The 26,140-nt window shown below is 33.8% G+C and overlaps 1 protein-coding gene across 5 annotated transcripts in view; it reads left to right on the top strand.

Annotated features, from left to right (window-relative positions):
* The window catches only part of LOC149072895 (tRNA (32-2'-O)-methyltransferase regulator THADA), a 240,872-nt gene that overhangs the window by 49,003 nt on the left and 165,729 nt on the right, over positions 1-26,140 (top strand). For all 5 annotated transcript variants that reach the window (XM_089246909.1, XM_089246911.1, XM_089246910.1 and 2 more), the window contains exons 8-11: positions 7,457-7,616; positions 9,401-9,494; positions 17,648-17,845; positions 23,136-23,288. In XM_089246909.1, coding sequence (XP_089103035.1) covers positions 7,457-7,616; positions 9,401-9,494; positions 17,648-17,845; positions 23,136-23,288 — 605 coding nt within the window. The remainder of the gene's footprint in view (positions 1-7,456; positions 7,617-9,400; positions 9,495-17,647; positions 17,846-23,135; positions 23,289-26,140) is intronic.

Raw genomic sequence — 26,140 nt, 5'->3', positions numbered from 1 at the left:
TTATGCAAGACATAATTTTGGAAACCCCATATTTGACCCAGTGCTTCACATTTGATCTGATTGGTGACATCAAAATTATGTTTTGACTGGCATCATTTCACAACTCAAAAACATGAAATGGATAGAATTCACGAGCCCCATTCGATTTCAGGTGGGGAGGGGAATCTAAGTTATACTCTGTTGTGAACAAATTTGTGAGATTCCCATGATTTTCAAATGCAATTATTTAGAATGTGTGAAATAAAAAGTTTGTGCCGTCAACTAGGGCAATTTTGTCAGTTTTTCAAAAAGATGTTTTGCACCCTGTATGCCAGGTTTCTAATCAAGGCTCCAATTTTTCATTGTACAGAGAAGACATTAAATAACATTTTCGCTCGTTTTCAGCTGCACCAGTTGTTTACAGGTCTTTATCAGTTTTGTTTTTGTAGAATAAGAGTTTTTGGTAGTTCACAAATATGTCTTGCCCTGCCTATTTATTTAAAGGTAAGTAAAAACAAATAATTTACTTAATACAACGTATAATCCTCTTTCAGAATCACTTTTAGAGGTTTAAATTTACGTTGCATTTAGGTTTAACAATATAACTTAGCAAAGTTTCACCAGTAAGCTTAAAATAGGGCAGCTTTGCCAACCTAAAATTTTTAATTTTTTGCGTTTGATTTAGAGGTTGTTAAGAAAAAATTATGCCCCTGTTCACCTTGTGTGATTTATAACCCTGGCCAGACACAGCAATCAACAGTGGCATCAAAGATGAGGATGTAGTGGGTGATCAAGCACCTGTGATATTTTGCAACATGGTTCTAAACAATCCCCAGAATTTACTAAGAAATCTAAATACTCTAAATTAAGCTTAAGTCAAGTGTTTCACGGGTCGAGTGCATAACACCTCTTAAAATTCTTGATCTCAATGGATTTGGTTCCGATCAGTGACGTCAAATTCACGGTGGACTTGCATTATTTCCCAACTTTGAGTTCATGAGATTTCCAAGTGAATCAAACACCTGTTCCACTTGTATTCGCTCGATAAATCAGAATCAAAAGTTTTTGTGTGTGTCTAATTTTAACCAGTGCAAACCAACTAGTTTAGCAGTTAGACTCAGTGGCGGTCTTGGAGCAGTGCGACCTTTGCAATTGCACAGGGCATCAAATAATAGGTGGTGCTGCAACAAGTTGCAAAGTTAGATGTACATTAGTAATAATTAACCCTGTTTTTTTGGTATTACTGCACAAAAAACTGTATACATGTAAAATGACTGAGGGATGAAAAAAAATTAAAAGTTTGAATATATGCAGTTTAAGAAAAGTATTAGATTTTTTAGGAAAAGTATCTATGAACAGTGCACTTATATACATACAGAGTATATATCTATTTTGGTCACGATAAAACACATGCACTTGAACTCTTTTCATTTACCTCTTCAGGAGATATTAGACAGCTTTCTTTTTTTGTTCTGTGAAGAATGAAAGAAATCTCCCTCTATCTCCCCATTTTCTCCCTGCGTTCCATGCATTTTGGTGCCCCAGGAAACACTCTAGAAAGGACGTAAAATCTGAGATGGAAGGGTGGGGAAAAATATGATAAAATCTTGCTGTTCCTTTGAACGTATCACTACAAATCGATTAAAACAGAAGTTTTTTTTATTGGCAGGGAGGTCATGGGCACCAAAAGTAGGTCCTACAATGGTAGAGATTTTGTCCTGAGTCACCCCTGAGTGCAACGTATGTGTGTGGTCTGCAAAATTCTAACAAACCTCCCATACACAACTGAACACCTTTTCAGAGCTTCATAGACCTTCATTTTAGATACCCAGGCTCAAAATGAAGCAAGTGTACATGAGGTCGAATCCTCTAGATACTACCTAGGAGGCTTCTGTGAGGTGGCAGCCACAAAAGGAGCGCATAAAGAAAACCTCACTTTTTTGTTTCAAGAAACTAACTTATTCGTCCCTTTAAAGGCAACTTGGAAGAAAGGGTGGTGTAGGCGAGGAATCAGAGGAGGACGATGAGAGTGACATATTTTTTATTTCATGTCATATCTCGGCATAAATGCAGATTCATCTTATATTTAGTGCACATTTCAGTTGTTTTTAGTGCATGTTTCACCTTTTTCTTAGTGCATATTTCAGGGGGGGGGGTTTGTTGTGCATACAATAGAACATCTTGACAACAGACACCCATGGAACCAACAATTTTGTTTGCTAATGGTCTACAATATACAGTGGAACCTTGTTTATACAACTTTCACATTATACGATGTTTGGCTTTGGTTTTGAAATTTTTTCCTATACATTTTAATGGTAAAATGTATATATTACTGTGTGCAAAGGTGATACACTGTGCATAATCACCAATCATCTCAATAAAGAAAAATTGATTAAATTTCTCTACATTTATCACTTTTACTGGTGATTATGTATAATTTTCAAATAAAGTTGGAAAGTCTGACAAATATGGAAGAATTTATAAGCTTTCTTCTCTTCATTGAACCAATTAATCATTTTTACATGTGCATGATTCGTGCACTACACATATTTTGCAGTAAAAGTTAAATTATATAGAATAAGTGTGATTGTTATAAATGTTTTTTGTTTTTATCTGCTTCAGTCTTGTAATGTTGACTTTCTTTACATGTTACCAACAAACAAAACCAACACATTACCATTCAAATTCACCATCCTGGACCATGGTTATGTGCAGTTAATTAAGTAATTAATTGATGATTTATTATATTTACTAACTCAAGCTGAAAAGATTAAACATGATCTGAGTTGAATATGATAAATTCTTGGTTAATGACCAAAAATGAATAAATTGGAGTTTGCCTGATTTTACTGTCCGCTATCGAGAGTGTCCACTAATGGGGGGAGTCAAATACATTAAATCCCTATCATACAGGACCGAGGATCAGAAATTTTTGTTAATGGGAGGCGTCTGTTATGGGAGGTTCCACTGTATTTTGCCACTTTTTAGGCCAGTGTTTCCCAAAGTGGGCGATCAGACTCTTCAGGAGGTGATACCAGCTTAAGATACACTTGGGGGGGGGGTGCTACGAGTGGACATACGGGGGCGATAGGAGGACGAGAGGAAAAAATGAGTTTTCAAAAACTCAGACTCTTTTCCCAAAAACACTTAAGGGTTTTCCCCCCTTTGAATATGCGCTATACATTCCAGATGTATTGTAACTGTAATTGGTCAATAAAGCCTATTGTTGCAGATTTCAACACCATCTGGGGATAAGAGGTCCAGCACCTCCCAGGGACTGGTTTTGCTAATGACTAATTCATTATTGGAGCCATGCCCCCCCCCCCCCACAAAGATGGGGTTGGTTCTGGTTTCAGGGCCGAGACGAGATTCTCATCATTTTTTTCCACATTATAAATTCACTACAGCAGCAGACTCAAAGAGCCTAGCCTCTGGGCCCTGCAGCAGGATGTGTGTGTGGTGGGGAGGGTCATGATTTTTGCACCACTGTTCATTCACCTGACTCTGGCCCCCAAAGCAGAATGTGTCAAAATCTGCGACGTAAGTCTCAGAACAATTATGAATATATGAAGTCTCAGAATAATTCGGAAGAATTTTAAGAAAAAGTGAAAAAAAAACTATATATTACATGTATGGGGATTTTTACCGCAGAACATCTCCAGTCATCTGAGGGCTCATCGCAGAACAGTGCTAAACATTCTGCTTTGGGGGCTCTGGCCTTTTAGTGTGTTGTTATTCGTATATAATGACATTCATCGCTGTATGCATTGCTCGTAAAACTTTTTCATTTGTGGCTCCCTTTACCCTAGGCTCCTAGTAATGGTTATTATCTGCTGCTAATGTAAAGGAAAATTATAGTAGTTATGATACATTCATAAAAGAACTGCATTTCCGCACAGACACAAACATCAATGGTCAACAGCTCATTGAAACACCCCTGATGTTGTTGAAGTCCCTAGGAGCCACGACATTCTGTAATGTATTGCTAGACCCCTGGTGCAAAAGTCCACCTTTGATTCAATCTGATTGGCTGTTTAGTTAAATATTTTGTTTACCTATTATAGAATATTTATAAATATTTAACTTTGTTTTCCCGGAGGTCGATCGTACCGTAAGTCAGGGATTGTGACCAACTCATCTTGGTTGTTTTGTTGTCATCTTAGAGTGCCAATTGTTTCAATTTGAAATATATAAATTTTGCTGATATTTCGACTGTGATATTTTTTTTGGTATCCTAGGTACAAATAATCGGATTATGCCGTGAAAAATACCGGTTCCTTAATGTATAAATACTTGCAATCTGCTCATTCCGATTGAAGCTAACATGAAGTGAATTTGCAAATTAATAATGCCGAGGTACTTCTACCGGCTGGTACTTTACAAAATAATGTTTACTTTGAGCTCTATTGCAGACCAAGTGGGGCAAACTCGTTGAGGACAATAGGATCCTTTGTCTATGGTGGTTATTACAGATTTCAAAGTTGACACGATGTCGGGTCGTGGTGATCGACAACGTCTGATGATGACTGGATATTGGGCGATCCTCTAAGACAACGCACCAATGCTTGGAGGTAGGGTACAGTTTGCCGAAACTGCCATTGGATAACCACTCCATAAGCTCGATTGATTCATCTACACTGTTGCTTCGCATCTATTATTGACAAACCGGTTCCTGAGGAAAGCTGATGATTTTGCGTGGTCAAAAAGAAGACTGTAATGCTCAACTTTATATTGAGAACTGTAGACTGCTAGACCTTTTGGGTGAGATCGGAAAATTTTATTGTAATAAAACTTTGATTCATAAAATATTTAGATCGGAAAAATGATTCATATTGTCAAGTGCACCAGTGAACTTGATTGTTAATGTTAAAAATATTTAATTGTTAATAGTGAAAAAAATAAATAGCTTTTGTTTTCATTTTGCTGTCTTGCAATTTGGATCTGATATGGATACGGAAATGCAACATTTATTGTTGCAGTTCACATTGTGGAACACTGCTGTAATGGAAACATTTTTTAATGAATTTGTGCACTTTCATGAATCACTCAAACCCATTGAATTTTTGTATTAAAAAGTCATAAGTATATTGAAAGTGCTTTTGACATAACGAATGGTTCAAACATAGAGATCAATTCAGCCACCTCGTTGGGAAATTTGCCTGTTGTGGCCTTTGTGTCTGTAATTTTTATGGTGTCCGAAAAGAAATAAAACTGTCAAGACGCGGAAGAAAATGTTTATATTGAATCCACACCATAAGTGCAGTATTATTTTTTTCTTTTTTCAAAATATTCATAACTAAATCCTTTTATATTGAACAATTCTCATGACTTGAGTAAGACACTGGGGCGGTACTATCTATTCATGCTTATCAAAACGCTGTCAGTATCTGCACTGATTATGGCAATATAAGGATAAAAGTGAAATTTTGGTACTATCTCCGAAAACAAGCATCACTTCTCGTCTGAATATTCCGAGGAATATATGGATAGGGGATACACACACGCTCCTTCAGCATCGGATGCATTTCTCCTCGCAATAGCATTGGTTTAGTAAAAAATTTATTCTTTTTGAATTGAACATTTTTTACTGTGTCTTATGTAGTGTTTTTCCTTCAAAGAAAACGATGCATTTTCGCACAACCTTCCAAGATTGATCCGACTCGATTTGAAATTGACTCATTATTAAGTATAGTAGTATATTAATAGTACTACGCAATGATATAATTATATCAATCATATCTCTCTCAAATAATTTTTTGATTGTTTTTTACATTTAATTAGCATGGTTTCATCTCAATTTTTTTCTTTCAATGTTTGAGCTGAAAGTTGAAATTCGTTGCTATCTAACAAGATTTCTGATACATTCATAAAACAGTGGTAAATATTCAGTGAGATTCATTCAGAATTATATGTAAAAGAAAATAATCAATTATAATGATTCCTCTCCCGTTGATGCTTATCAGTTTTAATCAAGAAAGAAGTGAAAGTCCTGCATTTGAAATTATGCAAAATTACTTTTTTTTTAAATTTTCATAAATACCTAAATAATATCGCAGTAACACTGGTGATTTGAAAGATAAATGACAGATAGCTGGAGCCCGACCTAGACATGAGGAGGTCCTGGGCAAGGCAGGAATTAGGGCCTCTCTGGCTTGAGTCCAAATATTTTCTAGAATTCCCAAGAATTCTCAGGAAATATGATTTCTCGCACCCGATAGCTTCAAAACTTTGGAAATTCGGAAGCTTTAGTTAATGGCTTTTTAAGGGTTAGTGGCAGGTAGTGCGGATATTTGCAATGCCTTACTTCTTTTTGTCTGCAACAACTCATGTCTACTGAAGAGCACAATGAGCAAGCAAGAGGTGCATACATTCATTGTGCAGCATATTCTTGTAAAGTTTCTGGCTACAGAAGGCATAAAACCATCTGAAATCTTGGGAAAAGAAAAATTTCACTCTAAAACTCAAATGTATGACTGGAGTAAACTTTTTTTAGGATTTAGGATGCAATGTGATCAAAGATGAGCCCCACTACAAATGAGCATCACTGCAGAAAACATTTGTATTGTTTGTGAACTTATTAAAGTGGATAGACATACACATAAAGATATCAGAAATAGCATCAACTGTTGATACAGTATCAGCTGTGAAAGAGTTCAATCCATCACTTTGAATGGCTTGGACCCTGAAGTGTTGAAAGTGTTTGTTAGGTGGATTCCTTGTGCCATTCTTCTCAATGATAATGCAAGGGCACACACTGCTATATTAACAACTGAAAAGCTGAAGGCAGTTCTCTAAACAACTTCGGAACACTCTCCCTACAGTCTGGATTTTACCTCCTGCAACTACCACTTGTTTTGACTGCTTAAAGACAACAGTGATTCATCAATGATGTAAAAATGTAAGAGTCTTCATGCAACTGGCTACACACACACCTTTCTTCTTTCTTTGAAGAAAAGTAGTGTTATTTTTTGCGTCTCTATATTTCTTTGAAAAATTATTATGAAATAATTTCGGATTATGTTTCATTGACCCTGGTAAGCATGTTCACAAGCTTTTTCTGACTCTCACCAGTTGGCTTCTGTAAATTTTAGGTTTTTATGAGCAAAACCTAGGATCTACTGTCTTTGGGCTTTTAACGTAATTCACAGTATGTACATTATGTATGTTCCCCTGCTTTAGCCAGCATGCCGTCAAACTCAAGGGACACCAGGCTTTTGAATTTTGGGGTCTGGTCTATTCTGGGCATACTGGAAAAAGCGAGGTTTAATAAGTATCACAGTATGAATTCACCCAATTCAATGGATTATTATAATAAAGACATTTAAGAATTTTGCAGAATCTCTGATTCAAATTTTGCTGCATGCCAGGAAATACAGGTATTCCCAGCATGCCAGCTAATGAGGGGAACTATATATTATAATATTATAATATACCGTATTTCCCCTGCATTCTGAAACAAAAAATTTTCTTCCAGATTATTAAGACAAAATGTAAAAAATTACATCTTGCTGTGGACTATGAAAAATGTGAATAATTCCTATGAAATACTGCTTGAATCAGCTTCTGGAATGGACATGGCTAAAGTAATTCTGTTGCGAAAGGCAAAAGAAGCAGAAATCATAAGTGATAAAGATGTAAGCATACTTTTGATGAATTTTTGGGTTCTTGGCTCTGAGTTTTAAATTCAAATTCTTATAAGATGTTTACACCTTATTCTGCAGTAATAATTTTCCCTCTTTTTTTGGTTATTATAGTGCCTATCTGAATATATATATACATATATCACACTACTTAAGATCAATGCAGCTCACTCTTTGAATTTTCTTTAAATTTTAGATTATATATAGGCACTGGTTTGAAATTTTTCATTCAAAAATTTATAAAAAATCTCTTTGGTGATGTATTTTAATTACTGTGTTAACATCTATAATTCCTCTATTGAATATTCCCTCTTAGCTGTATACACACTCATAGCTTCATATGCCTAAAAATGTTCCCATGTATACAGAATCACCATGTTCATCAAATGTGTATTGCAGTAGTCCCTAATCTGGTGTTGGTGAGCATCATTATGCTGCCATGCTTTTCTATCGTATTCAGAAATCACAAAATTTAAATTAATAAAATGACAAGTTGCTATGTTACAATTGTAGAATTAAAAGTGTGGCAGCATAATGATGCCCGCATTCACTAGGTTCAATTGTTCAGAATTGTTCCCATATCCTTGCAAAAAGTTACATGTGTATTTCTTGGTACATCAAGGTGGGAAACTAGTGGTATATTGTATAAAATGCTATTTCACTTTATTTTCATACTGGGCAGAGTACCAATGAGTGTTGGCAGGTAAAAATAATTGCAGGAAAAATTTTTGACGTGAAAAAATATTCAAAATCAGTGGGGGGGGGAGGCAATTGCCCACCCAAATGAGTGAGTTTTTGTCAAACTAATAATAAACTTTAGTAACTCGCATCAAAAATAGGCACAGTGCTGCCGTCTTGGTCTCATTTTAAAGAGGATAGGTGAAAGTTTGTGCTAGTACCATTTTGATATTTGCAGCAGCCTGACGCCAAGAACTGGGCATGCTCAAAGTGAACCAACGAATTCACAACATTCCTCCAGATTTTTTCAAAATGTTACAGTATATATGAGTGCAAAGTACAACCAAACTAAGAAAAATCGGGCATGAATATGTAGAACACAAAATGACACCAAAAACGTGGGCCTGAACCCAAAACTGACACTCAGTACTGCCACAAATATAGGCAATGCAAGTGTGCTTATCCAACTCTGGTGGCATCTGAAGGAGCTGAATCAAGTATGGCTGAGGATTTTGTTGCTGATGAAATGGTCAGTGCAATGGAGGGTAACCAAGACTCATTGGGGCCCTCTTGACATTCTCAATGTGGTGGTGGGGCCTGAAATTGGACTTCATTAGGGAAACAACTACTTGTAACAAAAAACATTCTTTGACACAAAAACGTTTTTAAAATCAATACCGAGTGTGGGCCTTGATGGACGTTTTCACAAAAATAACTGTGGTGTTCAACATTCAGTGCCAGAGATGCTGCCTAACCTTTATATATCTGTTAGAAAGAAAATAAGGCATTGAAGTTCAAGATGTTATAATAAATCATTCATGATAACTTAAACCAGTAGTAAAAACAACCTATAATTAACATGTGAATAGACTTTTGTTTTCAAATATATTTCTGTGAAAATGTAATGTTTATCTCAGTCTATCAAAGAAAAGTAATCTGTGGCCCTACAAATTCTCTCATAGTTATCATTTTTATTGCTGAGAAATGATGTGTGCAAATAGGGTACATTCCTTACAAACAATTGATTTTGAAACTATTCTTTCTTTTATTTGATATACTTTACAATAAAGGAATCGAAATTTTTGTATTTATTCACCTAGATTTATATCACTGTAAAGAACCTGATACATCACAGTCATGAAGCCATAAGAATAGAAATTTTTTCTATACTATGTTTTTCTAATAAAAAGGCTGGTAAGATTATTTTATGCATTTAATATTTTTATTTAAAAACTAGAGTTAGTATGAATACAGTTAAAGCCTGTTATACTCAGCTCATAATCACAGAAAAAATTGTTGCCATAACAAACTTTTCATTATCAGCGAATTTTAATTTTTTTGCTCTGTTGGGTGATAAATTGTAAAACATTCATGATTTTAAACATAGGTAGTTTTTTCTGACGTCAATGAATAAACACAATCATGAAATACTTGGGCCTAAATACTATCTTCCCTGATGATTTCTTAATCTATTTTAGATTATATGAAACAATAAACCTTTAAACTGCTCCTATCATAAATAAATGATAAATGTAGTAGTATGGATAATTGCTTTCTGATGATTTAAATTTGACAAGAACAAATGAAAAATAGAAAAGTTAATTTTTTCTGATACTATGTAATGATAATTTGAAAAACAAAATTTATGCGTATAATTTCTTATCAGTTCCTATGAATGAAAAACCGTTTTTGCACCCCCTTCCAAAAGTTTTGGTCACAAGCCACCACTACTCTTGGGTGACTTCTAGACTGGATAACAAGAGGTGGTGTGAGTGAGTATGAAGGTATACAGAGCCCTGTTTAGTATCTTGTGGTATATCTGTCCACAGTTACTTAACTTGTACCTCTAGATCAGTATTTCCTAAACTTATTCAGCTCATCGTCCTCTTTTCAAATAAAAATTTTATCGCCTCCCTGGAAGTGACGTTAAAAATTGACATAAAAAAATTAAAAGATGCAGTGACAAATTTTCGATTTTTTTGCATCAATATGCTTTCCTGTAGCAGGATAGTATGAAAAGGGTTAAAAATTTGAAAACAAATATAAGATTACCATAAACTTCATTAGAAACTTGAAAAAATTAAATTTGTTAATTACAAAATTGTAGTTCACAAAACTTATGCACATATTTGCATTGATTGCAGTCAAAGAAATATTTGCATTACAATTATAAAATACAGTGAAACCTCGATATGACTCATTCTAGAGGGATTATTGTTATATCGAGAGGCAGCAGGTAAACATTATATACATTTCCAAACAAAAGACAGAAAAATATCATTGTACAGGAATTTATCTTTACATTGAGTATTGTTATAGCAAGGTTTCACTGTATCTATTAATAATAAAATTTATTTAAAAAACACACAACAACAACCCTAATGAGAAGGATGCACCTGAGATGTGCCTTCATTATTTGTTAATGCTGGACTATTTTACTAAGCAGAATTCTCAAGCCCTCATGATTGAATATTTGTAGATGATTTGATTTTTATCGAAAGACTTGTGACTGCATTGAAACATCTCTCACCTGAAAACTTTTGTGCTACAGTAGAACCTCTCAATAATGGACACTCGTGAGAGCAAATATTTTCCCCGCTAATGAGGAGTGTCAGTTAATGGATAGTAAAATACATTGAGCCCTGTTGACATAATTTTAAAAGCATCTGTTAACAGGAGGTGTCCACTATGGGAAGGGTCCTTTATGGAAAGTATCGCTGTATATCCCAAAAGTTCAGGACAGTATTTGTGTTTGCAACCAGAACAATTAATTTCCATCTTTGAATTTGAACCCCTCTTTAAATGCTATTTCTGTCAATTTTTCATGTAAATTTGATTATTGTTATCATTGAAGATTGAAAAATTATTGAAAATTGTTATTTTTTGTGGTTTTATTGCCCCCTCCCCTCTATTGCACTTCACACATTCCTGAAACAATTTAAACTAGATTTCACATATATTACCTACTTATGAAATCACATATCAAGAAATTTTACCCACTGTGATGCATGTTGGACTTAATTATGTGTTCTGCTTTTGCATGGAGCATAAAGTAAGGTGTTGGTGAGTTGAGTTTCAGTGAATGCATAAACCCTTATTGATGATAAAATTCAGCCAATCCTCATTACTCAAGTTCTCAAGCCTCTTGCACCTGGCTCAATTCGAATTTTTTTTTAAAAAATGGAACTGATGAGAGAAAACTACTGTGATTTCAATTTCCTATTGACCATCTTAGAGATATGCACACATGGGTATCCAATTAGAATTAATGTTGTTGCAACAAGCCAGATACCTAATTGTATTCACACTCTCTGGAACACGAGTCAGCAATCAAATTTACCTGTCAATCTTTATGGCTGGTTTATGACTTTTTCCCTTATCAGAGATCCACTGTGGTGGGGGATGAGTCCCAGCTATTTTATTTTTTAATCACCAGAATACTGCAAAAAATTATTTTAGTTTGGTAAAAATCCTATAAAGACAAATCTCATACATTTGCAATAAAATATGTTCACAATTTAGGATAGTAATAATCCTTTTCCTCGTTAATCAAAGGAACTAACAATAAAGGCAAGTAAGGAGGAAAAAGACACTAATTCCTGAAGTTCAGTACTATGAGTGCCGTCTTTAAAAAGATGAATACCACCACTACTATATATATATATACTGTAGTGGTATATTGTAAAAATATCATTTTTTTTATATATGAAAACAGAAAACAAATTAATTATATGAACTGGAAAGCAAAAAATTAACAATGAAATTTAAAAAACAAAAATAATTCAAAAATGAAAAAGGTTATAGCCAATGTCTAGGACTCTCATCAGGAGGAACACCCTGACATTGGCTTAACACAGAACGTTTCTGGGAGCATATCCTGGCATTCATAGCCTAAATATATGCTCGATTCCCTGACGTTCTGCTAAAGTACATTTGAATTCAAAAATCATAGCCAAAACAAATGTTTATTTTTAAGTCAAGGAAATCATCTTGATTATTGTTGTGATTAGTTTTTTTCATATTTAATGTGCTAAGATAGACTTGCTGGCTGATTTTGTGAAAGTTGTTGTAGTTGAAGATTATTAAATCATCAATATATCTGAAACCAGAAATATAAAGAGAAATTAAATGTTTGTTTTCAAAGTAATGCAAGAAAATATTTGCAAAAGCTCTTGGAAAAAAAAGTCCCCATAGGAATCCCTGTGGTTTGTTTATACAAGCGAATACCATTAAAAAGATAGTTCTCAAAAATACAAAATTTTGCAATAGATTCAACCATTCGCGTTTTTCCATTTTTATGCTTTGTTCAAAGTTGTTGTAGAGAAATTCACAGATGTTAAGAATCTCATTATGTGGGATGCTAGTGAAAAAATTTTCAAAATTAAATGTCTCAATGGATTTAATTTTATCTGTTTTGAGAAGTTCCAAAACTTTGACATTATTGTTGATGACATATTATTGCCACTGTGGTGGTCGAGTGGTTATAGTGACGGACTCGCGATGCGAGGATCCGGGTTCGAACCCCACAGTGGTGGTCGGCTGAAGTTGGTTTTCTGTGGTTCCCAACTTCAAGGCGCAAATGCGAGCCGATCTCCCCGTTAAAAAGTCTCGCCACAGAGAGCAACAGTCCTACAATGATAAAACATTCAATCATAACACTTCACTCATAGTTAGAAAATCTGGTGGCAGATGGCAGCACTACACATAACAAGCATTACTGAGAAACAAAAAAAACTTCACGTCAGGTTTCACTACACGTACAGGCACATTCCCGCATGTACCCGATTCATTGGGGGTTCCGCGGGGGGGGGGGGTGTAGCAGTAGTAGGTAGGGCCTCCAAAAAATGGCTCGGGGATCCATGATGTTCTTAACTCAGCCACCTCGTTGGGCAATTTGCCTGTTGTGGCGTTGTATTTGTATAATGCTGGATTTGCTGTTTTCAATTTCTTTAAGAATATTATGAAGCAATTTGAAGAATTTAAAACCAATTTTATGATTGCAGCTATTTGTGTTGCATGTCACAAATCTGAATTTAATTGGATTTTTGTGAAATTTGACAGTAGCAAAGAGATATGGAAATTTAAGATTATCATTTGCAATTTTCAATTCTTTGGAATTTGCCAAGTTTCTTTTATTGACTTCTTTGATAGGTCTGTCAGTTAAAGTGTAGGTATTGTTAAGAGAATACTCATTGATAAGTAACTCTTTAAAAAACACTTTGCAAATAATAGCAAAATTATTTGCAGCTTTATCCACAACCGAAATTATGAATTTTTCTTTGAGTTGCTTAATTTCTTGTAGAAGTTTCTTATCCTCAATGAAATTATTATTGTATGAAATTTCGTGATTATTGAAAAATGTCTTTATATCTTTTATGTGAAATTTCCATTCCACAAAGTCTTCCATAGGCCATACATACTTTCGAGATGAATTGATTGATTTCTCATTTTCGAATTTTCAAAATTTTCTTACTTAATCTGAATTTTGTGCCAAGATTCATGATGTTACAAAGATATTCAGATTCAATAATAGACAAATCTCCTGCAATAATATGTTTGCATTCTATGTCAATGTATGGTCCATATATTTCTTTGTTCTTTTTTTATTTCATTGAGATTTTTACTGAAGAAGTTGTAATTGCAAACAGTGCTTTTGATAGGTTTTGTGAATTTATATGCTATTTTTGGTGTACATGTTTTATTCAGAGGAAAAATATCTTTATGCTTATGAAGAATGGAAGGCAATTTAAGTTTGTCAAAAATTCTATCGAGGAACGAAACAACACAGTATTCAGTATCCTGTTTAAATGGCGCTTTAAACAGTTTATCAAAATGATCAATTTTCAGTTTGTATTTGATTAATTCATGTATGATCAATTTATTCAATTCATTATTGAATTTTTATTGTTCTAACCTATTCTTAGCAAACCAAATAATTTGTTTATTTTTCAGAAAAAATATTTGTTTACAAATGGCAAAAAAAAATGGAATCATGATTGAAGGTGTTGAAATTTATCCCGTCAAAAATGCTTTCAATGTTGACTTTTTTCTTTAGCCTTTTTCCTCTACAACCTCTTCTAATGTATACATTAGTAAGAATATTGAAGGTTTTGAAATTATACAAATACGAACACAAAGGCCACAAGGCAAATTGCCCAACGAGATGGCTGAAATTGATCTGTATGTTTGAACCAAATGGATTATCACTGCCGAATTAACTGTGAAGCAAAATAAGCATGTACTTAAGGCATCAGGGGAAAAAGGACACCCTAAAAAATTATCAAGTAGTACATTGTTTTCAAATGCTCAATTTTTCCCAGCATCAACCATCCAGTAGGAAATTCTAAAATTTTAAGAACACTTTATTCTACAATTAAAGATTGTTTATCAAAAGGTTAATCAAGGCTGCAATCAAAAGAGGGTAGGAGAGGGTCTGTTCCTGGCGCTGGATCAGCAAGGACATTGAGTTTACTCTTTTTCCGTAAAAAATTATGGGGAGGAGGTGTGTAGATGCAGACCTCCAAGCAACAGTAAATTTTTGTTTCTATTTGCGACCCTAAGAGTGCCAAAAGAGCAGAGAAACTAAGTTAATTTCACACAAGAACTCACCTTAATGCTCAGTTTTTGGAATGAGATTTTGCTCAATTACCATAAAGTAAGCCCAGAGCTGTCTGAACAGCATCATAGCCCCCTCTCCCATGAAACAAATTTTTCTGAGATTCTGTACCTAGCTACACTGGGTGATTATAATTAAAGTTCTCATACTCTGAGTAGGTTTTTAAAAAAGTACTCATCCGAATACAATCAAATTTTCAGGTTATCTTAAAGAGACCACAAGAGAAAGATTTATACAGTAAAAATAGTTTTAAATTCTAAGTTAAATTTTTTACCACCAGGTGTATAGTTTTACTTTTACTATGGGAAAATGAAAATACATTGAGTATTTTCATTTTCCCATAGTCCATACAATGTGTAAACCAAAATGGAATTTGTCCACCAGATCGGGCACTACATAGGTCTGAAAACTCAGATGTGGTCTCATTAAGATAGCCTGAAAATTTGGTTGTATTTGGATGAGTAGTTTTTGAAAAGTTTTTCTTCTGAACCCCCCTAAAAGACCTGCTCACCAATTTGCATACTTATACTAGAAAATGTTAGGCAAATCTAATTGCCATGGGGAGGGCATATGTTAAAGGTAAAGGAGGTGTGGCACCATCAAAATCACTTAAGTGCTTAGGGTTTTCATATGGGTTAATCTGGCCCTGTTGATATGCAACCCTTTCTAACACAAAAATTCACAATATTGCTCATCTATAATTCGCATTCTGGAACTTTCACGCAGAGATGTTATCTTTGGGTTTATGTAGTTCATAAACTTGCACAAATTTATTACAAATTGTTACCATTATGACAGTGTTCCTCAAGCTGTTAACATTGATGTTTGTGTCTGTTTGTATTCTCAAGTGGCTCTTTTATGAATGCACAATAGCTATAATAATTTTCTTGAAAGCCACAGCTAAAACCATGACTAGGGTAAAGGGAGCCAGGGGTAACAAAAGTTTGAGAACCACTGCATCAGTGATGACTGACTGTCATTATGTATGAAAAAAACATACAAAAAACCATAGCCGTAAGTGAATGAGCAGTGATGCTAAAATTATGGCCCACCCACATTCGGCTGTAGGGCTTGAGGCTATGCTCTATAGCGAGCTGCTATTGCAGTGAATTTATAACATGAAAAAAGTGATGAGAATAGTCTCGGGTCCCAGGGTTTTAGCCCAGTTAGCCCCACCATTCTGGGGGCCATGGTTCCAATGATGACCTAGTCATTAGCAAAACCAGTCCCTGGGGTATGTTGGACCTTTTATCTCCAGAGGGATGGTGTTGAAATCTGCGACAGTAGCCTTATTTATTAGTTACAGTACATCTGGAATCTATAGCGTATATGCAAAGAAAAAACAATGCTTTAGCTCTGTTTCCTTAACCGATGAAACAAGTATGACTTTCCACATGCAATATTAGTTCTTTTTGCCCATAGGCACAAATATTTAGGATGGCTTCCTTGGGAGCAAGGTCAAAGTTTTTGAAAACTTATCCTTCCTTCTCCTTCCATCACTCCCTTATGTTCATTCACAGCCCACCAATCAAGCCTGAAGTTACTATTGCCCCCTGTGGAAAACACAACTCTAGATAGGAAAAACTTGTAGGTTGACTATCAAAGTTTATGTCCCAAATGGTCTCACATATGTTTTGAAGCGATATATCTGGTGACAAGGCAGGCAGAGGTAGTGTGGTGCATAAACATGCCTATTATACCTTTTGGTGTGGGACCTAAAATTATCCTACTGGAAAATGCCCCCCAGCAGTCATCTCTAATAGACCTGTGGATCATAGGCAGGAAATTATGATAGTTATCCTTTTTCAGCAGCATTTACAAGATATTTTGTCTCCTTAAAAGCCTCTTATTTTGGCAATGATGAGCACAGAGATTCTGTAGAGCGCACTTTTCAATCAAACACTTTTTAACCCCTCCCTTCCCCTACATTTTCAGCTATACATGAGTAGGCAAGACCAATTGCAATGCTTCATATGTTCGCATTTTGATAACTGGAAAAGCGTGTGTTTGAAATTGATTTGTCTGTATACATACAGTATATATGTGACAGAAAAAGAATTTCTGTTCTTGGAGTTGGGGGGGGGAGACGTTTGCGCATGTTCAAAATCAAAATCAGAAGAGAGCCTTTTTCTTGAAACCAATGCAATTCCTAATACAGATCAGTGCAATGAATCATGCTGGTGAAGGGATTGTTACATATTTGTGAAGGAATCGCATAATCTCAAGGCAAGTTGCAGTGTATAATAGTTTAAGAAGTTGCATTGTTTTTTTTAATTAATGTTTTTCAAGGCTCGCAGTATGGTGCAGATCACTTACAGATGGTGGGAATGGTTTAAGCATACAATTTTTAAAACAAGCTTTTCGTACTTTGTTTCCAAAAATAATTTCTTGCTCTGAAGGAAAATATTACGTACATGTAAAAGTCATAATTTTTGATAAAATGTTTATGAACAGTGAAAGCTCCCATAATAGACAACTTCCCCTATTAACGGTGATATTTCTATTAACAGATATTTTTTTTAAATCCAGCAAAATAAGACTATAGAGGGCAAAATTTTTGATCCAAATAGGTGTCCATTATCGAAATATTCCACTATATATATCAATGTTAAGCAATATAACAAGTTTATTTTTCATTTCCTATTTTAAGCAATTTTTATTCTAATCAGTATACTATTTAAATATTGTTTAATAGAATAAATTATATGGTTTTCTTGAAATATTTTTACAGAAGCTCTTCCTCACAGAAACCTGTCTTTTATCAAAGAATTTATTTCTGCAAACTTGAACATTGATAATATCTCTTTCTGTCATGAGATGATTGCTAATTTGAAAACCCTATTCATAAGAATACGTGACAGCTGCACCAATCAGTTTATTGTTTCGAAAAAAATGAAAATTCCTGATGCATTTGATAAAGCTCAAGTAGGTATGTGAAATTTGACATTTTAACATGGTGTTAAAAAGGTATTTGGTAAGGACCGACATTTTCATTTATCAGCAGCTGTAGTTTTTTGAACAAAAATATGATAGCAGCCTTAGAAAATTAATCTCCAATTGACCATGGGGACATCATTCGGCAAAAGCTCTTCAAATTTACCTGATAAAACTGATGTGCTAAATTCAAATTCATTTATGTGCAAATATAAATGCAAGCCCCCCCCCCCCCACAACAGGCGAAATGCTCAACAAGGTGGCTGAGAAAAGGATGATAATAACATAGCTGCCAAGTCTCCCAAATTTTAGCTTCATCTCTCAACCTCCTGAAAAGTTTTTAAATCTCCTGAATTTTCACGAAAATCACAGAAATCCCTAATTATCCCTAAAAATTCCCTACTTCATTTAAAAATGAATCCCCACTTCTGAAAACAATCTCTAAGGAATTTCTTGTGGGACAAAAAATCTTTTGCCTCTGTTTTCTTTTCTTCCCCCTTTCAAAATGATGTCACACATTGTAAATGGGGGAATAGTGAGAAATTCCTTTTTAAGGTAGTTTTACAAACCCTCTGATGGTAAAGCAAAGTTGTTTGTCTTATTGTGCAGGGAAATAGCTTAACAGCCAATAGTCCTGGATAATAATTGAAGATTATAGTGACGTACATGTGGTCAAAACTTCCTCTTTTGTTGAAGTTACGTATGTGCAATAGCAAAACATGAATACTGATAAGAAAAAAATATTTAATCAGTTTTAAAGATACTTATTCTGATGAATTTTCTTTCATCAAACGTTCGAGAGAAAGGCAGACTTTTTATTTTTCTACAAGTTGTGTTAAGGACATAAACATCTGTCATGGTGGAAAGACTGACATCTCCATATGAAATCAAAAAAACATCAAGTAAGTGTCACAAAAAGTCAGTGTTCTTCAAAAATTGATGCTTTTTTTCTTCATCTTCCGATGATTTTGGAGTCATTCGCGCAGAATGTTTGTTCACATCGTTTCTGATTGAACACAATAATATTTTTTTTAGATCACCATTGAAGTTTTGGTCTCTACTTTCACTTATTTCTTGCGTAGGGATTTTATTTCCTATGTTTTAACTTTTATGTGTAGAAAATCTCTATTTTATTTGAAAAAATCCCTTTTGTATTTATTAGGGAGTGGTTTTGGTATAACATACAGGTCCTTGCAAAAATCTCCCTAATTTTCATTTTCAAAAGTTGACAGCTGACAGTTGACATAACAAATGTAGATGTCATATATTTCTAAAATACAGCAACCCCCAATTAAAAATGCAATCATAAAAACTAAAGACTGTATATATGATAAAATACAATGCAATACCTATAAAAAATATTTGGTTGTCATATCTACGTAGGGATAGCTTCTCAATTTACCCCAACCTGTTTATCATATTTTTTTTTAATGTGTTAATTTTTTAGAATTTACTACCCCCAGGGGTAAGCTGTTCCATTCATTAACAAACCTATTCAAGAAAAATTCCCCATGACACCATAACCTAGAATTGTCCCTTACCACAATCGATACCGCTGTCCCCTTGTAAAAGCAGTTGATTGACGATGTACTAATAATTCATGATCCATCCTATCCGTCCCATTGAAAATTTTCAACACTTCAATCATATCCCTGACACCCACGTTTTTCCAATGTAAACATATTCAAGAAATCAAGTTTCTCTTTTTAAATCGAGCCTTGTGTGCCAACAATGACATGTGTAGCTCCTCTCTGCACCCCCTTCAACCAAGTCTGTCCCTCTGTAGATATGGTTTTTAAAACTTTACAGCATATATTCCAGTCCAGGACAAACTAAGCTGCAAAAAAGTGGAAGAATGACTTTCGGAGAACGTGAAGAGACCTTTTTGAAAATAAAAACAAGCATTCTATTTGTCGTCTTGACCACTGCTGAACTATGTTCAGAAAACCTAAGCTGCTCGTCAATGAGAATTTCCAAATCAGTGACCTTATTTGCATCTGGGATAGCGATCTGGGACATTCAAATTGTCAGTGAAACATAGGCTATTCGAACCAAAAATGGTAGCATAGTTGTTGGTGATATTAAGATAGAATGATTTTGAGTATCTTCTACTTCTGAACCCTACATGCTCCTTGTAAACATTCCTCTGTGGGAATTTCTAATGAATTTATACATAGCTGAAAGTGTTATGTGTGTGTATATCCGCATCACTAAATTATTTACTGTATGAAAAATATACATCTCTGCGAACTGCTACCATATGTCTTCCACATTGGAAGTGAGAGTGACAGATGCCTGGAACTTTTTGTTTATGTCATGTTAGTGTTATGTCATTAAGTGTCATGTTAGAAACTGCATGACAGTCAAGTAGTTAACCTTTATGTCAGTCTGTTAGTTAGAAATTCTCTCTTAATACAAACCAGGTTGCTGTACAGTAAGTTAGTTAGTCAAGTGGTTAATAGGAATATTTATGAGGTGCATGTGCAGCTTAGTAGTAGCAGTAGTAAAGTGGGGTGTTAGTCTTCAGCTTTGCAGATCTTGGTTCGAATCTGAATTTCAGCAAGGATGTGTTTATAACCGAAAATTTCCCTGGACCGGTCACATGAATCTCTTGAGAGAACATTTTAAGTAAAGATCAACCTGCTTTCTGAGAGGCTATTAAATGGGAGACTGGCTCATATTCACACCTCAAGTGGAAAACTTGAGGTTGAAACTCCACCTAAAATTGGAAAACCAACTTTAACCAACCATGACTGTGCTGGTTGGGGAAATCTAACCTTGCACATCCTCATGATTCATGAGGATCTGTAAAATAGTGTTATAAGAGGCAGGGTACTGTTATGATGAATCATATTTTACTGAATTCATGTGGCTTGAGATTGGTAACGTTTTTGTTGCCATATCTCAACTGCAATTAAAGAATTAGTTGTGTATTCAAGGAGTAAGTGAAAAATTGATATAATATGCATCCATTACTTCATCTGAGGTCTGTCATCAAGGTAATCTAAGTCTCTTGCTTTTCCACAAACAGATTACACTCTAGCGATTACTTACTATTGATCAAAGACATCAAATAAAAAATATTTGTGCATTCTGAAAAGAAACTAGAGAGATTAATTGAATATGAAATATTTGTGAATTGCTTTTTCAAACATTGGCTTTTTTTTTCTTCAAAAGATATTGCTAAGGAAGACTTACTGTCTTCTTCCATGAAAAAGATGGTGCAAATACAATTTCTGCAATCTTCAAAAAAAAAATTTCTTACAATTTTCAATGAATTAAAGCAATTGCATATAGTGTAGTATTTTACCAAAAGCATCCAGATAGAATAAAATTTCTAGTCAATTTTAAAATTCAAGTAATATATAAAATATAATCGATAGAGGAAAGAGAAAAATTGTTCTGTGGTAGTTAACCTTCTGTGGTACTTTAATGTACCACTTTCTTTTAACCTTGTAACATCCCTTACATGTTGGGTGTTAGTGCTTTGAAGTATAAAGGCTAAACCACTTAAAAATTGCAAGATGATATGGGGCTCCCACTTGTCTTACTTTTTGGTAAGAGGTCCTACCTTTTTACCAAATTCTATGAACAAAATTTATGTAATTAATTTTAATTAAGGAGGGAATCATTGATATATTGCAAAATAATACAAATAACTATAGTAGATTGCAATTAATGATTCTGCCAAAGCAGAAATTAGGTTATTAGGAGGATGTATGTGGACAGTTTGGTTTATTAATTTTTCTTTTGCTTAGTTTGAGGGTTCAACATGTAGAGTAGTCATTAAAAAGTTCTGTCTGGATGCAAAAAGTAATTTTGTATACCCTGAAAATTTATAAATTAACATTTTGAATTCTTTCCATGCAGACAGTTGTCTCTGATATTGCTCACTAGTTATCCAAACCCGTTTTGGCGTATTAATTCAGCATGGATAATCTTTTTTAGGAATTTAGATCATGAGGTTTGGCTGATTTCTGATTATCCAAGCCGGTAAATTTTTTTAAACCGAGTTACTAAACAATGAGTCCAACACAAAAAGCAAATTGAATTCTGACATATAAAGGGTACCGTTTTTTAGGGCACCAAAAGGAAGAAATGTCAATTTATTACTACAGGTTGTCATTAAGCATGGGAATCTTTTAAGGACTGACCTGATGATTCCTTACATGTTACTCAGCAGAATTTTAGCATGCCTGTTCAACCCAGAAGTTACGATAGAAAACAACGGCACTCACTTTGTGCCTAAATTGAGGTATGTCCGAATTTTTTTTTAAGATTTACTGTTTAACAAATTAGTCGGCAGCCTATAGCCCTGCATAATGAAGATTGAACAAATTAGTCAAGACAACCAGCATTCGACTGCTTGTGGATTTTCTCCAACTGTTTACATTTGCTCATACTAAAATTGTTATTTTTTTCCCTCCAACATTAAATTATCCAAATTATTTGAAAAAAAAATTGTATTAAACAAGAAATTTTAACATTAAATGAGATAGAAAACTCCTCAAAGGAAGTTCATAATAGTTCAAATTATCCAAAATTAGAATTAAACCAAGTTCCACTGTACTTCAAAGAAATTGGCAAAAATGTATTAGTTGATTAGTTATAATTACTCAAATGGGTGCCTTAGGTAAACACCTTTAGAGTAAAGATTCCAACAAGAATGACTACTCATTTTGAGACTCATGAAGTTTTAGAAATTATAAACAAGCTATTGAAGGCAGGGCTATCTCAATGCATGGAGCCCACTCAGGGATCAAATCAGTAACAGCTTTATTGCCATTGCACTAGAAGTGGATCCTATAGACAAGAAAGCCTCATTATAGGGGAGCTCTTTTGCTGGACATGAGAGATTAAGACCAAATATTAAGAAGCCGCCAACAAATAAGGCAAATACACGAAAAATACAAAAACTCCTTATGCATTTCGACACACAGTGGGTGTCGTCTTCAGAGGAAATATATATATATTGTGCATCGAAGGAGTTTTTGTATTTTTCATGTATTTGCCTTATTCATAGGTGACTTCTAAATATTCTTGGGCAAAGTTGATCTACTCTTCCAAGACCAAATACTTCTACAGTAAATGGCATAGTGAGAAATTCAAGCCAAACTTCATAAATATTCATATTTAATTAATGTAGATTTTTTTACATCAGAAAAATAGAACATTAACTGTAAGTAAGCCCTAATACATTTTTTAGAGCGGAAACTAAAATAAGACAGGTCTTATTTCTGGAGGAAACACCAATCTTTATAATTAAAACTTGTTTTTATTTGTAGAATTTATTGAATGGCTAGGAAGTTTTGCTCTTGAAAGCAGTATGCCTGGTGCATGCTACCAACGTCGCCGTATGTGTCTTCAAATTATCAGCAACTTGTTTGAATCATTTGTAAGAGCCCCTTCTGAAAACAGACGTAAAGACAGCCCATCAAGTGGGTAATTTTTGTAGTTTTTATGTTTTTTATGGTTGTATAATGTTTTGTCTCACAATTTATTTAATTTTGATATGGTAATTTATTATTTTTATATAGCTCATATTCAATGCTTTTACGTAGTTGAATCAGTTATTAGTCTATCATAAATTTGAAATTTTAATTATCATAACTGATGAATTTCAGTGCCTTTTTATAAGCTGTCATAGTATTAGAGGTTTATGAAAGTTTCAATTTTTAGTATATGCTTTGCTGAAATTTGAAAAATAGAATATGAGATGATCATATTATAACTATGTTGCAAGGCTAGATTGTGACATATTTTAATTAAAAATCATTACACACGCACATATGCAATTAAACACTCTAAAAACACTGTTGTGCCACATTCAAAACTTAAATTTTTTAAGCTTCAGATATTTTTATCAAATAAATAGTCAGCCATAAAAATTAACCTTTAAAAAACACAATTAAAATTCAACAGATATGCAATTGCTATTTGAGCCGCATTCAATTTAAATTGATTAATAAAAAAAACATGTTTCAGAATGGAAAGCTGCATTTTAATTATTTTAAAGGGGTTCCCTGCTGGAAAATCTCAAGCTCCCCAAAAACTAGGCATTTTAACACACAGAAGTCTGCAAAAGAAGTGTGTGTTAAAGTTACTGAGCTATTTGTGTATTACAAAAATAGGTCTAATTTGATTGGTTTATTGAACCATGGGAATGGAATGATATTTACATCTATGTTTTAACGTCTGGGCACCATTCAGTATAAACCAAGTGGTGATGCGGCAGTTTTAATCATGTACGTGAAAAGCGGTAAGCAAGAGATGATTGTGATTTAGTGAAAGCAAAGAAAGTTTGTCTCTCTGTGATTAAAATGAGAATAAAATCTGTCTAAAAGTTTAAATATTTTAAATGATGAAATAATGATCATAACTAGTTTCTACTATGTCTTTTTAGATGATGTTAATGCACATTCATATATTTTCTAACACAGATAACCTGTGACAGAAATGCATAACAAGGAGATCGAATATCGTCTTGATAAAATTTAAAAAAAAAATTGTTAAAAATGCTCATTGGAATGATAGAGAAAATTACATTAACCCATCATCTGGCTATGACGAAATACCACATCATGCCAATTTTCAGCATATTTTAGAAAACTAATTATTAATTACTTTTCAATTACTAAATATGTTTTTGTTGATGATTTTGAAAACAGCAAAGAACACTGTGAACTCAGTTTTGGTGTATTCATGAAAAAATTTTAATCAAAAAATGTGTTTTATTAGCTTCAAACTTCTAAAAAAGGCAAAAGGAGAAATTAATTGGTCGATGACTGGTTAAACATTGCATAAATGAAGCTATTCTGTTTGGTTTTTTTCTCAATAAAAAATAGGAGTGATGCATTCATTTTGAAACTGATTTAATCTAAGCAATTTTTTTGTGGTTTTAACCTAGCATAAACCTAGTTTGTGAATATAAGAGGAAAAAAAACTTGATCAAAATGTAGCAAGTGCCTTTGACGTTTTAATAAAAGTCTATAAGCATTGTATTCATTCAGTGTAAATAAAATGTGTCTTGAGTAATTATTAACTGTAGAAATAAGTTATATATTTTTTGAACTAAACTTTACATATCAATAAAAAAAATTGCCTCGCTTGTTTTATAAAGGAAATATGGGGTTACTTGATCAAACCTATTATCATGGCGATAGCGCTTTTTTCTAAACCATGAAACTGGTGTTATCCTTTTTCTGGGTAAGAAATTTATTTTTTGACTAGTAGCAAAATAAAAATAAAACATTTTGTGCAGAAAATACTATTCACGGTTCTATGTGTCACGTCTGGTTCTTGACCTCAACATGTTATGTAAAATCACACAAGTCACACTGTAAATACACATATCCTTACATAAATATTATTTGATGGAATTTGTTAATGGTATGAATATTATAACTTAACCATATATGACCTACACATTCTCATGCTGCATGATTGCCAAGTTCCAAAATGTTCAACTAAAGGTGGGGAGCCATGGAGTTATTTCTGAATCAAAGTGTCACAATTAATAACAGCATTAGACTTGCCTCTACATCAGATCTCATAATTTTTTACTAGTAAAGAATCTTGAGATTGGCTTCATTTTTTAAATGAAATGTTTTTGATGGGATTTCACTTTTTTATGTATGAACCGTATTCCTCTTTTTTACATTATCTTATTTTTTTTTACCATATAAAGTCAAATACACATGCTGAAAGGCCTTACTACATTGACCGCATGATCCACATTTTAAGAGATATTCAAGTAGTTTTTCTGTCCCAATCCCTATATTTAAAAATATGTCCAGGTTTTTCATTGTAGCTCCATTGAATTCGTAATATTTACTGAAGTTGTAGACTAAAATAATGTGCGTAACTATATTATGGTAACTGTGCAAAAGTTTGTGCATGTTCATATCATATTTTTCTCATGCATAAAAAATATGTACATTTTAACTTTTTACAGGCCAAATTCAGATTGTTTTTCATTATTTTTACCCTTCTGACCCACTTCATTAGAGATACCATAATTCATGGTGGGGGGGGGGGGAATTTCCTGTATGTTTTCTGGATTCATGCATGTCCATGAAACAAAAATAATGTAAACATTAGGTAGTTTTTGCTATCACAAATGGGGGATTTTAAGAAAACAAATTTATGGCATTAATGCTTGTATAAATTACAAGTTTTTGTTTTCTAAATTAATGCAGAATTGTAAATTAATATTGACACAGCGCTAAATTAAAATCACTGTAGATATATAATACCTCTTTATTTCCCATCCTCTGTAAATTTTGAGCAA

This window comes from Pholcus phalangioides, unplaced genomic scaffold (assembly GCF_987345545.1).
Source record: "Pholcus phalangioides strain wild (caught in Gottingen) unplaced genomic scaffold, Ppha-v1.0 ptg000017l_1, whole genome shotgun sequence".
NCBI lineage: Eukaryota > Metazoa > Arthropoda > Arachnida > Araneae > Pholcidae > Pholcus > Pholcus phalangioides.
This window is presented reverse-complemented; position numbering and strand designations above follow the sequence as displayed.